Here is an 18521-nt window from a genome sequence, read left to right as displayed (position 1 = left end):
AAAATGTTAATGTTAAACTTTGATGCCCCGGATCTGGATAAGCTGCACTGTTGTGGCAGACTGGATAATGTAGATAGAAAAGGTGTGTGACCCGTGCTGTTACGGCATATGGAAGTACATCATTGAATTTAAAAACCTTCCCTTAAAATTTCAACAAATGGAAAGTCTTTACTGTGTTTATTTTACAGTGTTTTTTGGTTGCCCTTGTATTTTTTTCCTCCATCTAATTGGTTCTGCACTCACACATCTCAGGCTTCTCTGAGTACAGCTGCACCTGTCAGCTTCATTTTCCATCATGTCCTTGCCTAAGCTATTAAACTGCTATGATACGCACTACAGACATATGTGTATCCCTCCAGAAAACACTCAGCTACAGTAAAAAAAAAAAAAAAAAATAAAAAATTCTACAGCATTTAACATGACTCACCCGAGGTATTAACATGTTATATTCTCATTGCTCAGAGCTTCTTCTTCAAGAATGAGAGTCTTTGAAATTTTCTTTGAAAGCACACATCAGATAAGTTGATGGATAATATATGATTTTCTGCTTTAGATTTTTATTTTTTATTCATGAGCAGGACATACATCACCTGCCTGAACATTACAGAGGATGCACGAAGCAGTCTGGTGGAGTCTGAACAACCAATTTATTATGTGACCCTTAACTTCCTATCGAATTGTCTATTTCTCTCAACTTGAAAGTGATTCCTCTGCACATGGCAGGTAAATAGGCTGTTTCCCATTGTTGTCTGTCTATCTATGATTTCCCTGTTTGCGCATTAATTTCAATCACATGTCCTTTATATATTCAATATTCTAACTATACTAGTTATTCCAGTGGTTTTAAACCTGAATGATGCACCGTGACAAGTCGTGTAGTCACAAATTAAAAAACTGTATCGGAGTAATGAGTGTGCTGCTACCCCCTCCTTCATTTAATACTAGCGACGCTACCAGCACATTAAGAACAATATGTTTGAAAGCTGAACAATCGCACTGTTCTGCTTTATGAAACATAAACTGCAGATAGGCAACTCATTCCAAAGTTAATGTTATGGAGCAATATGCACCAAACAGCTGCCCATATAACAGTCTGTGGAGCACTGAATCACCATCACAAACACATTATTCATTTCAAAAACTCCTCAATACATTAAAACTTCAACACGGCACAGAAACCTTGTGATAAGGAACAGAGTCGTGGCCAATTTGAAAGGGGACTGTATCTCCTTCTGTTAAGCTTCACCCAAGCATAGACCATTAACAGCAATGCAATTGACTAACTTTAAAGGAGGTTGCTCTAATTGCTGGGTAAGGGCAGGCCTTTTAGTTTGTAAGACCCAATTACTGCCATGCTGTTAGCACTTTTTCCCTAATTGCATTCATCAGCTCAAATCGTTATCACCAGGCTTTCCTTCGATGACTATCAAAAGCCAAAAATCCTCATTTCTTTTGAGTTTCAGAATAGCTAGAGGTAACTCATAACGTGGCGAGGGATAATGGGTTTACATTTGAGTTGTAATTAGAGAGAGAATGGAGATGGAAGACTTCTGGCGGGTCTGATTCTGACACAGTGGGGGTCCTTTCTGTTGCAAAGAAACACAAGGACAGACTTAACTTTGAGCTATAACGCAAGCCAATGTTTTCTTGAAAACATGTTTGCATGGACTCAAGTATCCCCGTTATGAGGCTTATCTCGGTTTTGATCATATTCGGGATATGGCGCCTGTAACATTTACATGGGACACAGAGAAATCTGGTTATTCATATCCCCGTTTACAGGATAAATACCAATGTCCTGGTTACTGATTACTACATGCTATTTGGCTTAGCACTATTATATGCCACGATCGCATTGCGGCTTTGGCTTATCCACCTTATTGCCAGCAATGGGAGCAGAGACTGACAGAAAATATTAAACATGTCCCCTACTTTGACCGGTGTTAAGATGTCACTGCCACATCGTAGGACAAGGGAGCAGTGCATGAAAACATGAAGCTGTGACTGACGTCCTGTATACAATAGACTTTAGTAGGTCAGCATTTTAATGCTTTTTCCATCTAAACTGCACAGAATATTTAATTCTGTCATTAACGAAAGACAAAACTTTTTCCCTCCAGAAGTTAGTTGCTCTTGTTGCCGCCATTGTTTGTGTTTCGTTACATCACTTGCATAAAGCAATCAAAAACATAAATGGGATACTTACAAACTAATAATAACTTGGATCTTTAAGGTTAAGTGAAGACATTTGTTGATTAGATGTAAATTGACCATAATGTCTTTTGGCCAAAGTTTTGGTTAGATTTTGGCTTCTCTTCAAGTTAAATGTTGAGATCTGGTGAACACTGTAATACCCCAGTCAGACAATCAAAGTGGTTGAGAACAAGCCAACAGTTTATCCAGTGATTTACAGCCACCATCTACAAATAATGTTTTTACAAAGTATATATACTTTTTATAGCCACATATTTAGTTTAGGATGAACATTAAAAATAAAATAAGATTACAAATAAGTGGGATGAACTATCATATACATATTATCACAATATACAGTAATTGTTCAGATTACCTACGAGGTTGTCAGAATAAACAGCTGAAACATCCAGTTTCTAGTTCTCCATGACAGAACCAACTGAAAAAGTTAAATACCAAGAATGAAAATACAATTCCAGGATTGCTACGACTTTCCCAGATTCATATGTGCAGCCACAGAACGTCGGGTTACTCAACGTAATCCCTGGTTCTTTGATAACAGAGCGAGGTGTTTCACGATGGGAATTAGCGCCCCATCACTGCTGTCGTTGTGGCCTTAAGCAGGCTCTGAGCCCCTGCTGGGGGTGGGCGGTGGGCTTGCGTGGAAGGCAGAGGTTGAAAGCCTTTGAAGGTGCTGGTCTCCCTCATCTTCTCCCAGGCTGGGCCGAAGAGACCCTTGGTGGGGTCATAGGCCGAATCCATGACTTCAACCTTCTGAGCGTCACCCAGGCCTGACAGGTTTAACCATAGAGCTCTCTCACCCGAGATTGAGAGCCCCATCACTCGACCAGAACCCCGGACTGCGCCCCTGGAGGAGCGCACAACACAATATGTCATCCCAGAGGACCGGGTTGGGTGTAACTGAATCCAGCTGCCGTCCCATTTCCTCCAGGATCTCACCCTGATAAGCCGACAGCAGTGTGGCAGCGTTGAGGGACCCCACCGACTGCGCTGCATACTTATACGACCTCTGAAAAATGGACGCTGTTAGCTGGTCCATTTTACTAGGCAGGGAGATGCTTGAGGAAGTTCAGATGGAACGGCGGTGAAGTTGATGAGCCACTAAAGGCTCCACCGCTGGGGGCTCGGTCAACCCTAGCTCACCCATCCCTTGGATCTCCAGCTTCGAGCAGCCTTTTGTGGGAAGTTTGCTCTTGAAAGGGCTTGATCAGTAACGGCTCATTGCTTTCATGCAAGCAGGGACTGCTGGTAAAAGTTGCTTTGCTTGAGGCGAAGCTGGTGGAAACCTTTTACCATCGTACAAGTCACGTTCTGCTCCCTCGGCATCCTGGACTACGAGGTTTGTAAACGGGCCGCGGTGAGACCGGGCATACCGTGGCCGGTTTACACACCTCGTACAGGTTGTTGTTGTCCACCGGGGAAAACAAATGAGCTCACTTTGTTACGAAGGACTTACTCGGCAACGTCCAGCTGATGCCCAGCTGACGCCAGGAAACTGCGTTCTGCGACGTGCTCCTTTACGGGACGGCTAAGAACTGTTACGCAGCTAGCCTGATTAGCGCTGGGGGAGCTAATTGTAGTTTCTCACGAGAAGAAAGTTAGAAGGAGTTGTAAGGGGTCGGTCGGCTGTGATAATATGAGGGGGGCTTGGCCCGAGCACGGCTCGACCTGTCTGTCACTGACAGCGACAGTCCACGGGGCAGACACTTGGTTTTCTTTTTAAGAGCAAATCCTTGATACATGTACAGTTACAGTTACTTATAGTTCATTTAGTCATTTTGGGCTCACGGGCACAGACAGTCAATGAAATAAGATTATGTTGGCCCTTGCATGCGGCCAGTCGGGGCACAAGGGAAGTAAAATTTGAGCAGCTGTGAGGTTGGTCAGAGTTAAGTAGTAAAGGCTGTAAACTGTGACGTTTACCTTCTGATTTGGCCAAAAATCACAAACGTATGACCCACCCTGCGTGAAACTAGAACTTCCTTTTAAACTTTGTATTATGGTAATCTAAGCTTCTTTCTTCTTTTTTTTTTTTATCACCGCAACATAACCCCCAGGCTCCGCCGTAAACTTTGATTTCCTCTGAGTTTGTGAATAAAACTATTGATATTCTCTCAGCACATACTGTCCCCCAGCTCCCCTCTGTGGGCTACCCAGCCACACACACAGAGAGGATACAACCCAGGCCACACGCAGCCACTCATGGCTCATCTATACAGCTGCCATTCAGATGTGTATAGCAGAGGACGTTTGATGGTTTTCTAATCTCGGGAACTGCCACTGGGAGATGGGGCGAGCTGACCCCTGTCATCCCCACAGTGCATCTCAAACAGCCCCGCATCTCCATCTCAATCTCCCTCTGCTTGCTAGCTCCCCACCATTGTGTCGTCCACCTGCTCTCCAAATGTCAGGACGAATGCTCCACAGCCGCATCCCTGCACATCCCCAGGGTGGGGGTGACCTGCTCCGCAGCCGCTCGGTATAATGTCATGCTATCTCTGGGCAAGGGTTCCACACTGACCTGCAATGTGGAGTGTGCTGCACGCTAATGTACGCTATCAAACACCAACTGAGGTCCAGATACAGTACATGCGCTGCATTACAAAACTCCTTACGAGCGAGTAAACTGGAAGAAAGCGCATACGGTGAAGCTGCTGATGAGAAATAATAAGGTAGAACATGCACAAAGTGTAAATCCACTTTGGCTGGGATTTAAATAATCCCATACTAGGTTTTATAATTTGAGATTCTTTGCCTTAGTTTGTGTAGGGGAACTGACAAATGAGGCGCGAACTGATCTGTGGAGCCGCTAATAAAACCAATGATGTGTTTTGTAGTTGACAATTAATCTGACAGTTCTTTTAGCACCACAATTTGGTCCTTTTTTTCCTTTGGCAGCGACTATGTTCTTTGACTGATACTACTAAAAATGTAAATACTTAAAATTGTGTTTTTGGTTGTTTTTTTTTACATATAGTTAAAATTAACAAACTGTATCAGATTCATTATTTATTTTAAAGGGACCATGTACACTTTTAGACATAAATATTACCATTTCATTCATCAGTCCAGCGTTAGCTTTACACAAAATATGCAGTGTTGTGACACATGATATAAATTACTTACACACATGCACCATGTTGCCAGCAAGTATATTTTAACTATTATATTGTATTATATGTTAAAAGCAAGCATATTTGTATACTAGCCTATCTTCATGTTGATTTCATCTTCGAGGGCATGTATTTAATCGTATTCATTAATGACAATTGATGGTCATTGATCTTCATCAATCTTCATCAATGACCATCACTTCATATCTTCTTTTGTTTTTACTTAGTCTTTACTTTACTTTTAGAACATGGTTAAATATGCCCAGAAGAAACTGCCATGCAGTTTAAAAATAAACGTATTTATTTTTAAATTTCTTTACTAGCACACTGAGAAAAACAAAAACAATCCAATGGTATTCATTTCTCAAAAACACAATGACTAAATCCACCCGAGTTATTTGGACTGTCACAAAATATAATGTTCTAAATTTCTAAAATAATCTGAGCCTTTAAACAACAAAAAACGTACTATGCTGCTGCCTCTCATCAAGGCCCATCAAGCATGAAAAGCTCTCTTCATCGGCTTTTTCCCCTGCAGGACGGCGACAACGCTAATTCATCTCGTAAGCATATTCTAATCTATATTTCTTTTTATTAATGTGACGCATCCTAATATATCTCTTCCAGAAATTAATCTGACTGGCACAGTGTGGAGAAAATAATAACTTGGTGTAGGATTCTGACATTAATTTGGGCTCCTGAGTTTGTTCATAATATGAAACACTGAAAATGAAGAGCAAAAAAAAAAGTTTCAGACAATTTGCATAGAATGAAAAAAAAAATCCCCTCTAGCATGAAAACCAGCTTGACAATGAGCCATTAGAGTGCATCACACAGTTTTTATAAAGTCTCCACCATAAGCAAATATGGAAATATTCAACTCAATTCAAATGAGAGCCAGTGTACGGTTTCATCTTATTAATGAGGCAGCGTGGCCCCTTTTGTGTGTGTGAATATAGAACAGGAGAATTAACTTGATCTCCAAAGTCATTTTGCAATTTGTGGAGCTATCCATGAGCCATGCGGCTAAATGCTTTACATCTAAAAATCTAACGGAGTTTACGACCTGTAAACATCTGTGCTTAGAGCATTTTTATCTCAAGAAGAGCGAGCTGCTGTCACGTTGCATCACACAGCCTCAGTGGGAAATGTGCTTTTCACGCCTCTTTTCCTCTCCACCACATTTGCCCTCGCAGACACTGACCAACAGACCACAGAGCTTGATTTCTATTTTTTAAATAAGACAGAGTGAGTTACGGCGAAGAAAAAAGTGTCCGAGTATCTAAATAGCTGAGTAATGAAGCTCCAATTTGACCTGGTAACATCATCAGTCTAAACCCTATCGATGGGACCGAAACAAATTGTACAGCCGAAAGGTACTTGTTATCGCGCTCACTCTCTCTCCAGACTACTCTCTTCTGGCACCCTCTCTCGCCCATCCTCTCCTTCTCCACTCTTTCATGACTAGCTAATGAATGTAGATGGTGCTCTGGGGGATGCAGTGGTCTTATTACAAGGGTATGTGTGCGCGCTGTAAGCTCAGCATGCTCCAGCCAGGCTGTGGCGAAAGGTTCAATTGCTTTGGCAAAGCCCCCTACCTCAATAAACAGAAGGGCTAAAGAGGTTTGTTTATTGGGCCCACCTTGGCTTGACCTCTGTAGCTCAGGGACAAGCTGCGTGATTACAGAAGTGTCGATGTAGCCCGGGGAGAACGGGGCCAGGCTACTCATACTGGCCTTCTCTCTCTGTCCTAATAAATCACAGGAATAAGTGCACAAAGCAAAGGAGCGGGACAAATGCAAAACCAAAGAGAGTGCAATGTAAGCCCGAAGATTAAATGGTTTATCCGACATGTTTGTAGTCAAACAAGTGGGATTTGGTGCTCTACTGTCAGCCTACAATGATGAAATATATTCAGAAAATATTAAATGAAGTGATTAGATGATCACATAAAAAGGTTAAAAGTAAACAGAGGATTTGTCATGTGTATTTTCAGTGGCCCAAAAGACGTATTAAACATGGCTAAAAGGACACATGCATATCATACGTGCATGTGATGAAAAAAAATGGTCGTGTTTTGCTATAGCAACCGATGCCTCTGCTGGGATTCCCTCCTGTTCAGTCACGTAGTGTTCCAGTTAATCTCAAAGCTGTTGGATGAGGTGAGGTGAGGCCTCTGCAGACCAGTCATTTCTTTATGGAACTGGCTTCGTGAACAGTCCTGTTTAAACAGGAACATGTGTGTCCCTGTCGCCACAAAGTCAAGTCGTTTAAAATATCATGTGGAAAATAGACCCATAGCAAAACTACACAAAAGCATATGGAGAGATTCCTTTTGGCCATATCGCGTATTTTATCTTTGATATCCTTTTATATCATAAAAAATATAATTACTGCCTCGCGGCTGTCTGCCTCGGGCCACCAGTCAAGTTTTAGTTTACATCCATATCTGTCCAGACTCATAACATATGTAGGTAGGTACGTGTATTTAAAATAGCACCTTTCACAGACGAAGTCGCAAAGTGCTTCACAGCAGAAATAACAGTAGAATACAACAATATTAAAAGCAACCTACAATCACACTACACAACAACAGACTACTGAAATAAAAGCACTAGATATCAAGAGGTGAGACAAAGGCCAATCTGAAAAGATATGCCTTAAGATGTCTTTTGAAGGCATCAACTGACGCTGCCAAACATACATCGAGAGGAAGAGCTTTCCACAGAGTTGGAGCAACCGTTTCAAAATATATATCTATATATATATATATATATAGATATATATAAAAATATATGTAAAAATTAAAAATAAAATTTAAAAAAATTATCCTATCAGACATTTGTGTGAAGTTTTGTCACAATTTGCGTGCACTTTCTGTTATGGCCACAAACGGGTCACACTCACCTTGACCTCTGAACTTTGATTACCAAAATCTATTCATTTCTGAGTCCAAGTGAACATCTGTCTCAAATTTAAAGAAATTCTCTCAAGGCGATCTTAATATATCGCATTCACAAGAACAGGACGTACGTAAGAACGTATGTAAAAACAATCGGACAGGCAACCTGAAAACATAATCCTTCGGCTACAACGACTGCCCCTGCAGTGGCATAAAAATCAAAATGACATGAATAATTTGTAAAAAAAACAACATAATTTAATATATTGAGTTGATCATCCCACTGTAAATCAAACTTTACACGCTAAACATTAAATATTTATATTTACCGAGATCTTCCTGCGCCGTATTAGTTTAAAATTGTGTGGTTGCATACAGATGGAAAAACGTACAAGTAATTGTGAAAAGTGTGGATTTGGGACACACTAACAGGAAATGAAATGTGCTGGTACGCTCCTTATCAATAAAAAAATGGAACGATAACATAATTTAAAAAAAAAACATTTACTCTCTTCCCATGTCCTGAAGTATCACAGGTGAACCTGAAATAAAGATATTAAATACTTAAACTATTTATATTTGCAAAACCTTTTCATCGTGTTGTGATTTGATTCGAAACGCAGCCAGACAAGGTACATGCTGTAATCCATGTTGTTTCATATAATGTGCACCTTCTCCTCCAATCAGAGTATTTTGCAGGTCATGTTTTTGTTTTAGGTTAACGTGGAACCATTTCCCTCTAACCATTGATGGTGTTTGTCCTCCAGTGGAATGAGGCTCATTATTTCAATGTGTAGTCACAGTTTCTAACGTTACGCCCAGGGATCAGGCCATCTCTCCATTAAGGAAAATCGCTTTGAAAGGTCTTGTTCCCCTGCTTCAAACACGCATGCATACTGTAGCGATAGATGCATGAACACACTTAGTGTGTACCGGTATTACTTTTTGCCTTTTGACTTGCATGACTGCTAAACATTTGAATTCTAATGTGCACAAAACACAACCTCGCAGTTCATCTCTGCTTCGCTGTTCAGCCCAAAAACCAAGAATGTCGAGTTAATCATATCGATTCCTTTTGTTCGGAGTCCGTGGGGTGAAATGTGGACAGCACATGTGACTGACCTGGGACTGCTATACTGATTTATTCAGAAGGCAGTCAGTGAAAGAGGTCAGCTGTAATCCCTCCACATCACCCCACACATGATGTCCTACTATTTACTGACACATTATTATTCTTGAAGCGTATGTGTAAATTCAATAAGAATATCTGTTCCCTCACGTTTCATCTCCATTCCTCTGTGGCCGTGCATTTCTGGCTGTTCTATTTTCTTCGTCACTTCCCCTTTCCCACGCTGTCTAATCACTCATTCATAATCTCGTCGTCATCATACTTTCCCCGTGATCTTTCGGCCTGGGCTTTTTGAGCCAATCGGTGTTTCGTCCCTGTTCTTTAAATATCATTATAATTTGGTCATTCGGCCTTTCAGACCTCCGGAGCTTGAACCCTGTTCCTCTGATTCACCACCTCATCCTTCTGGTTTGAGTCATCTCCAATCTCCCCTCTCCCCAACCGGTCGAGGCAGATGATCGCCCACCTCCGAGGCTGGTTCTGTCGAAGGTTTTCTTCCTGTTAAAAGGGAGTTTTTCCTTCCAGCTGTCGATCATGTAGGAATTGTTCAATTGTTGTGTTCCTGTTTTGGGTGCCTTGAGAATTCTTATGAAGTGATTCTGTGCTACATAAATAAAAAGTTTTGACATACGCATACTGTACTCCACTACTTCCAGCGCCCAGGCTCATGAGGGCCCTGGCCTATCCCCTACAGTCAAACTGTCATTACTTTAATTAATCATTTTCCACTCCTAATAAGCTCTCATTAATGAATTGAATTTGTTCTGATGCACTTCCCTTATGTTATTGCGAAGAGTTTTAGTTCAGTGTGAATAAAAATGGCAATAAAATCATATTATTCTGTCTTTAGGAGCAAAAAAACTCTGTCTTTCTTTGTTTTAATACAACTTTTTCAAAAAGCTGTTAACAAGAAACAATTTAATAACACAACATCCGTGGCTGAGAACTGACTGGTTTAAAATCCTGGTAAATTATCTCCAAAAAAATGTATGATAGGAAATTCAACGACTGATGCTTAGTTTACCATCAATAAATTGAACGAAATAATTCAATTCTATTCAACCTGAAACCTCAGGGATATTGCTAGTGTACCAAAGCCCTGTTTGTTTGTTTGTATGTTTTTGTGCTTATTGCCATTAATTGCCATGACATATCTCTCCTGCTGGTGTATTTGCCACAGACGGAAGCTGCTGTTTTCTGCTCTCCTTCCTTCCTGGCTGTCAAAAGCTCTCATTATTTTCAAAGGTACATAAAGAAAATGTTTTCGGTCAAAAGATCAGTTTTTTTAGGCTTTTCATGGATCATAACAGTCAGAAGTGTGAATGAATACAGTTACTGTACATCAGTTTCTCAGCTTCTTCTGTGGAGGTGTTGATTATCCTGCGGTAGCAGACTTTGGTTGTTCTGGGCAAGATGCCCAAAGCAATACATCCTGGTTCAGTCATCATTACCTGGAAAAAATAACAATGGGAAGCACATGCAGTTTACCTATGTGGCTTCTGTGTGATGATGCACTGGTCAGTTGTCCCCAGAGAGACACCATACAGACGGTCAGCAGCAGCGCCCTTCTGTACATGCTCTGTAGGTCCCTCTCCGGCATTCTGAAAGAAATAGGATGGAAGAGAAACCATAGCAGTGAGTCGTACAGTATTTCCATCACATGAACACTCAGATATGCAGGCTGACTCACTTGGCCTTAAGCCAACAAGCTCCCAAAGCTTTGACTTGGCCTTCACAGGTGGTCAATTAGAGTAACTCCTAAATTCACAAAGCTCGGATCGACAGAGCTTTGACTGGACGCCTCGACCGCATTAAGGATTAGCCTGCTGAGGGCCACACACAACAGGGCATCCCATCGTGCACAAAATGTGGCAGCATACCACCAGGAGATTCAAGTAAGTGCCATGACAGCACACACCAACAAAAGCCTTTTATGAACATCCTTTCACAGCAGCATTTAAAGAGGAGAAATTTCAGAGAGAAATTGGTTCCATATAAAAGAATAGTGGCGACCGGTGGATTCGCTCCGAGGGTCATGTGTAAGTCTGCATGAACTGTTCAACTGACCAACTGCACTTTGTTTTGACAGTGTTTGACCCAGTGGTCCGCTGGTTGCAACCTGCAAACTTTACTGCTAGATGCCACAAAATCCGACAAATCGATCCAGTAAGCTATTAAGCTTGCATGCTGTCAATTAGCGAGCAGGGTTATCTTCACCAAACAGAACAGGGAGAGAAAGAAACTTGAAGAGGTTTTTGTTCCAACTGTCTAATGCATTAGCTGTTAGCTCCTCATGAACTGGAGTTCACCAAATATCTCAGTAGGCACAGCAGTTCATGGAGCTTTAAGAAAAAAGGAAACAATTTGCAGATGAACTTTGCTGTGTCACTCTCTGGTGTGAATGAGGCTTTCTTATCATACAGTCATCTGCACGTTCTTATACTGTACGATGATTCATACTTTGTTGCTTTTTTGAACAAAATAAACAGATAAGTAGAAAACGTTAATTCATATTACATTGATTCAACAAAACATGAGGTTGTGTTCAGGTGTCATGATATTTACCGACATGTAGGGTGTGATGAGTAAATATCTGGCTGCATTCTTGCAGAAACAGTGATTATTTTAGAACCTATTAATACATTACAATTCATATAATACCAATTTAGAGAACAAATGGAGTCGTTTTCTTTTCTCTCCCACTTGCTGTTATCGTACTACCTGGGAGGTGAGTGATGCTTTTTTTTTGTGGTCCATGTTAATGTGCTAAGCTCAGTAATCTTTATGCACTTTCAGAAGACTGTTGTCCAGTAATACTCTCCATCTCCATCTGAGAGTCCCACAGAGAGTGGAACAAGCAATCAGTGGCTGATCGTACTGCCAACAGAGCTGGCCTCCTCTCTCGTGCGAAGGCAGCTGCAAATCACAGCCCTGCTTTGAACTCTGTTCCAGTGCAGCCACTCAAATTAGTGAAATGCTTGGTTTCAGGCAAAGAGATCAACTCTTGCTTATCTGGCAGAGGCTTGCATATGAAGGAGATATTTTGCTGTGACTGCCTTTGTACTGACAGCCAGCGCTGGTGAGATCTTAACGGGACGCTCTAATTCTGCACAGGCTCAGACGGCTGACGCAATCAGGATGCTATGAGCACGCAGACTGTAGAAAAACATAGACATGGCGTCTGTAACATCACCCACAAATTCATCAAAGGAATACTTGAAGCTTGGGGTGTTATAGGTTGACGCTTGTTGTTGTCTGGTCATGTGCTCAAACCAAATAATCAAGCGTTTGGAGAAAGAAGAGGAGCATGGTGGATCTGAGATGAGGTGAAAGTGAGGGCTGACACGCCTGCCTGTCAATCAAGGCAAACTGTGCCTACGAATGAACGTCCACGTAAACCGCATTAATCTAATAATCCTTATAGTTTTGAGACAATATTGTAAACATAATGTCAAATGAATGACTGCATTTGTTTTTCTTGTGACAGCTTTTCTTGCGACAGCTTCCAAAAAAAAAAGCTTTATGATATTAAATGTTGGTTATGTGATATTGAGGTAATACTTTGCCAAAAAATGCAGGCAATAGGCCAACAAATAAGAGGAAGCAAACTTGGATATGAGTTTTAGATTGTTTAAAAAAAAATGTATTATGAATAAGGAAATACATTCACTTATAACAGACTTTAAGGAATCCCACAATTCATGTTGGTAAGAAGATGTGACTGTAAACTATAGACTGTATATTGAAGTGGAGGTAGCTTCCAGGTCTGAAAAATGAGACTAAAGTGGCGGTGCTATAAACTGCAGCACCACAGAGGGCCGATAGGGGTAGGCTCCAAAAACCCTCCGGCTCCACAGACTCCCACTTTTCTCATTAAATAAAAAGTCCCCCAAAAATGTCCACAAGTTGTTATGGTGTTTCTGGCTTAAGTCTCTCTTTCTAGCAGTCCATCTGAAAATAATCCCGTCGTTAATTTGATTTTAGGCCTCAAAAAGCGATGTTTTTCAGGGCATATCTCTTTGATTGACAGGCTTGTAGCACAGTCAGGTTTTAGCAGTCAGTGGGCGGGATGTAATGTCTTCAGGGTTCCAATCAGATCGATTCAGATCTACCGCTCTCACCTCCCAAACTCGGCCAAATATATATATTTCTGGCTCTAAAACGCTCCGAACTAAAAAGATGGCGGCGGCCAAAATACGAACTCGAGGCTTCATAACGACAGTTCGCAAACCAATGGGTGACGTCACTGTTGGTTGCCGCTCAACGTAAACGTAACACTGTCTGCTTCCAAACTGCTTTAACACCTGCCCACAGTCACAATCTGAATTTGTGTGGCCTCAGCTGTACATTAAAAAACTACTAACAGATACTCTGTGCTGCATCTATTGTAACCGAAGTGGTTGATTTAATCTTTTCGCTGGTTCGGCGGGGACTGGCCAGGCAAATTAACTCCTACGGAGTTAGAAAACTCATTTTCACTTGTAGTCCCTGAATTTCGGTACAACACCAACACATACCGCCTCCGACACCAGACCAGATGAAGTGGTAACATGATTAAAAAAGAAGATTCTTCACTTCGTTTCACTTATTTGCAGTTACTAATAACAGGAAAGAGAGAAAACTAATAAATCTGCTCTGACAGCTGAGCCAGATTTTTGGTCGGGGCTGCAGGATGCCAGGTTTTATTCCAAATTTAAATCTACTCCCGCATCTTATACTGCAATTTCCATCTTGTGTCTGGTAGTGCTCAGGTGGCTTATTGGAGCTGGTTAACAGGAAAATTATTCCACCTGACTGATGTGACACTGAGACCAGGTGGCTCATCATGAAATGCCCTGAACAGGGTAAACCTATTTTAGGGATGGGTTAAGACAGATTTTTACAAGACGGCAGCGCACACACACATTAAGTGTGGGGATCTGTTTGGAAAGCAGCCTCGTCATGTTACGGCCCACAAGTCTTCCCCAACATGTGCATCTTTGGTTTCCTTTCATACATGAACTTTGTAGTAAATTGATGGCAATTACACCCTCTTCAACTGTGCATGTAACGTCTCAGCGTACATTTGATGAAGCAACAGAGTATGAAAATGTGAATTTGCTCTCACAGTAGTTTGATTCTTGAGTTCTTCTTGATAAACTAAGGCCTAAAGGCCTGATGTTTTGTGACTGTGCCAACTTTTAAAATGCAACTTTTGTAAGAGCAGTTTGCTGTGAACTAAACACAACACCTTCCAGATTTCCCCTTTTTAAACAACATAAGCACGTTTTAACTACAAATACCAACAATATTCATATTAAATCCACTATCAAAACATTAACCTCTTTAATCAATTATTAATACAAAAATTTCATTCAAATAATAAATCGTTGTAGCAACCAAAGTGTCAGTCATGTTTTGTTTAAGGTTAAGAAAAAGTTTCTGATGCTGAACAGAGCACCTCTCCTCAACTGGTTTGTATACCACTATTACCTGTCATGTGGCTTTAACCTTTTTTTAACATTGGTGTTTTAATTTGGTTGTCTTATTTCAGTATTTATACATTTATCCACATTTGTCTATATCAATAACTTATTATTGTAAATGTTTGGTTCTGGTCAATGTATTCTTTGTAATTGAAAAGAGTCTTGGGATTATGTTGCATTTTAATACTGTGCTTTACATGAAATTGATTGATATACAATATCTACATGTATATTTTCAGCATAAGGTGGTACAGGGGTTTCACACTATTGCCACACAGCACCAGAGTTTCCATGTTCTCCTTTGTGGGTTTTCCCCGGGTACTTCCAGGGAGTGCTAGTTTAATTGGTGATTTTAAATTGGTTGAAGGGGTGCAGCTAAACGTCTGCTGTGCGGAGCAGACGCAGGTAAAGGGCGCGAGGGGAGATTTTCCACTCATTAATTGATCGTGGTGACAGCATTGTTCTCTCGGACAGGTTAAAAAAAAATACTGAATAAAAAAAAAAATACTGAATTGGATCGCCAAATATACTTGGGCAGCCGCCGTTATACCTGGGCGGCCCGCCCATTTTAGTCTATGTGTGGGAAACACTGTATATCGTTCGAACCTTCCTTGAGCTACTCAGCGACAGGTGGTGAGCTACTGATAGCTCATGAGCTACGTGTTGGAGGATAAAGCAGGTATAGATGATGGCTAGATGTTTAAAAAGCAAACAGCGCATTCACTGTTTACAATAACAAACAAACCAATCAGACTGAGAAATATGTTTCCTATTTAATAGTAGATAAAAGCTGTTTTTAGGTGACAGCCTTGGCTGGCTCCAATATGAACAAATGAGCTAAATAATGTATGAACACCATATAATTAATTTACTGAGTGTTTTTCTCTTGAAACAGATGCTGACTAAATACAGGTTTCAAACAGAAAGCATAATTAAACCACATTAAACTAGAGACTCAGCTTGTAAGTCAATCAGCAGTCATTTTTCAATAACTTTATCCACATTATTACATCGGCATAATCATTTGATAGTAAATAGATATCTTGAATGCTTGTGTTGCATAGCAACCACAGTAAGATAGCACCTAAGATGTAGTAACCCTTGATCCCCTGCTCTTTCTATTATTGGTGATTCTCACATTGTGAAATAATGGCACCTCTCTGATTGCAGGCTAATGTAGAGACATAATGGACACACACACACACACACACACACACACACACACACACACACACACACACACACACACACACACACACACACACACACACACACACACACACACACACACACACACACACACACAATCTTTCACACAACAAACTTGCCCCCAAGCACCTTGCCTTGGTGCAGCAGCCAGTCAATGGGACCAAAAAGACAGAGAAGTGTGTTTACAACTGATACATGACAGAGTGGATGAGCTCAAGGTGGCTGGCGGGGTTGGACGGCAAAACAAAACTACTGTTGTTTTTTGTTAGGCGTTTTTGTTTACCTCTTATCTAAATATGACACACAGTTGGTTGTGTACCAGGAGTCAAGCCTGAGGCCAAGCCTCCCCTCAGTCACACAAACAGCTATTACACTGACACGAAAAATATGTGCAGAATTACAGTCTCCTGAAACACAGTAAATCACTCCACTTCAATAAATCTTAAGTTTGGGAGCTGTTGAACGGTAGAACTCAGACTTTATTTATTATATATTATATGACACACTTTATGTCTACAGTGCTGTTCCCGATGGAATTAATTTAAACGCTTTAGTAGCTTTAGAGTTGTTAAAACCATCCAGTTTCACAATATCTGCAGCGTTGTACCTAAGTACCGCACGTTATTAAAACATTTTAGGTAGTTCTTCTTTACCCGAGTCGTAAGTTTTCAGAGTTTGACCTGAGGGATGTTCTGAGGTACATAATGTACTGCTGTTAGCAAATACGTAACCCAATTATTTTTTTATTAAGTAGTTTGGTGAATCACTTTGTCAAAACACCATTATATGCTCTTACTGTATGACACAGCTGTATACAGCACTTGTAATGTCGGGTTTACCTGTCAGTGGTGAACTGCTGTAGATACCTCATTTAATGGAGGTGTGAAATGAATGCATACAGTATCTTTACGATGAAGATAATTAATTTTTCTTTCATCTTCTCTGGCATACGTCTGAAATGCAGTTGTTTCTCGTTTTTAAACCTCTCTTTTGATAACAACGATGAGTTGAAATGCAGAAAACAGACGCAGCAGATCCAAAGCGCTGCTGGAACGCCTGCTTAACAAAAGGATTGTAATGACAGGATGAGGGGAAAAGTGTGCTGCTAAATCCCAAGATGAATGGATTGAGGGAATGGCCATTTCCATAAAGTGATGGAATTTGCTCCGAGCTTGGTTTTGTACCCACAAATCCCGAGCAATCCCACGGATAACTGGAAAGAAGAAAAAGATTTGCACGTTACACAACGGACTGCTGAGGAAAAAAAAAAAAAAAAAAAAAAAAAAGTCACACAAGTGACAGATGAGCTTCACACAGCCTGTCAGCGACAGCTTTACCTCAGCAGGACTGATTACCTGACAAAATTCTAACTTCTCAGGGAATAGTGCAGGCATGTAATCAAATGCACAATTAACATGGCAGCATATGGCTCAGTTGGCAGTCAAGTGCATGTTGATGTAAGTATGTAAATACAACAGCATCATATAAAAGGAGGGGCTGCAAAATCCAATAAATTTAATAAAAAATGTGTTCAACTTGCAGGTTTGAGCTCATGATAAACAGAAAGATGAGACAATAATATTACATTTTTATTCTTTTTTGTCAATTTAATAATTATCCTTAATATAAGGCCAAATATTTGCAGTATGGCATTGGCAATTGTTTTTACATTACACCCAAGTAACTACAGATGGAAATCATTTGGTTTTAGATCATGGTTACTTTTCTTTATAGAAGAGCATAATTTGCACTTTCAGTTTCAGTTTAAGAAATTTACATGTTGATAAATCAATTTTAGCCTGTGCTCACAGCAAACTTTACAAAACAGTGGCGACTATTTTGCCTCTCAGACAACATACATGCTGTTCTATAATTTTTAGTGGAGTTTGTTGGGTAATATGCGGCCTAATACCGCATGAAAGTCCTATTGGCTAAAAAATAAAGTACTTCTTTATACTTTTAGGCCAAAATATGAACAACTGTAAATACAAACATAGACAAGAACTAAAGCGCAGTCAAGGAAGATGCACTTTACAGTACAGATGGTAATATAACAATAAACGTAATGAAAAGAGAAAAAAGGCAGAGAACAATATGTAGTATTTTGGAAAGATGTCTGAATTCAGTTAATATTATGTAGCCAAGTTTGTGTGTCAAGCTCCTTTAGTTGTGTTTTTCGACCAATCAATTACAGCTTGTCCCACTGTGCTTTCAGGGAGAACAACGACAGTGTTCGAAGACCTTTATGTTCACACTATTTAAGAATGGCTCCGACAACTGGTGAACAAACTGCCCTCCAGTCACACTATTTTTTGGACCGTGAATTTGTGGGTATGAATGTATGTTATTTAGATAGGAAGATAAAGGAGCAAGATATTTCTGGTTCAATAACTAGCCACAATCAAACTCTATGTGACTCGCCGGCTCCCATTGTGTCTAATGCTGATAGAGAAAAACGGAGATATGAAAAACAGCAGTAAATTTAGCGG

General features: G+C 40.5%; 1 protein-coding gene across 2 annotated transcripts in view; it reads right to left on the bottom strand.

Annotated features, from left to right (window-relative positions):
- tafa3a (TAFA chemokine like family member 3a) overlaps positions 1–18521 on the bottom strand; it is an 89521-nt gene that overhangs the window by 26229 nt on the left and 44771 nt on the right. For both annotated transcript variants that reach the window (XM_069691099.1, XM_069691098.1), the window contains one exon: positions 10847–10959. In XM_069691099.1, the coding sequence (XP_069547200.1) occupies positions 10847–10958 (112 nt within the window). In that variant the 5' untranslated portion in view covers position 10959. The remainder of the gene's footprint in view (positions 1–10846; positions 10960–18521) is intronic.

Source organism: Brachyistius frenatus, unplaced genomic scaffold (assembly GCF_029030835.1).
Source record: "Brachyistius frenatus isolate BFR_SWC_R1_liver_20210118 unplaced genomic scaffold, ASM2903083v1 Contig_10, whole genome shotgun sequence".
Lineage (NCBI taxonomy): Eukaryota > Metazoa > Chordata > Actinopteri > Embiotocidae > Brachyistius > Brachyistius frenatus.
This window is presented reverse-complemented; position numbering and strand designations above follow the sequence as displayed.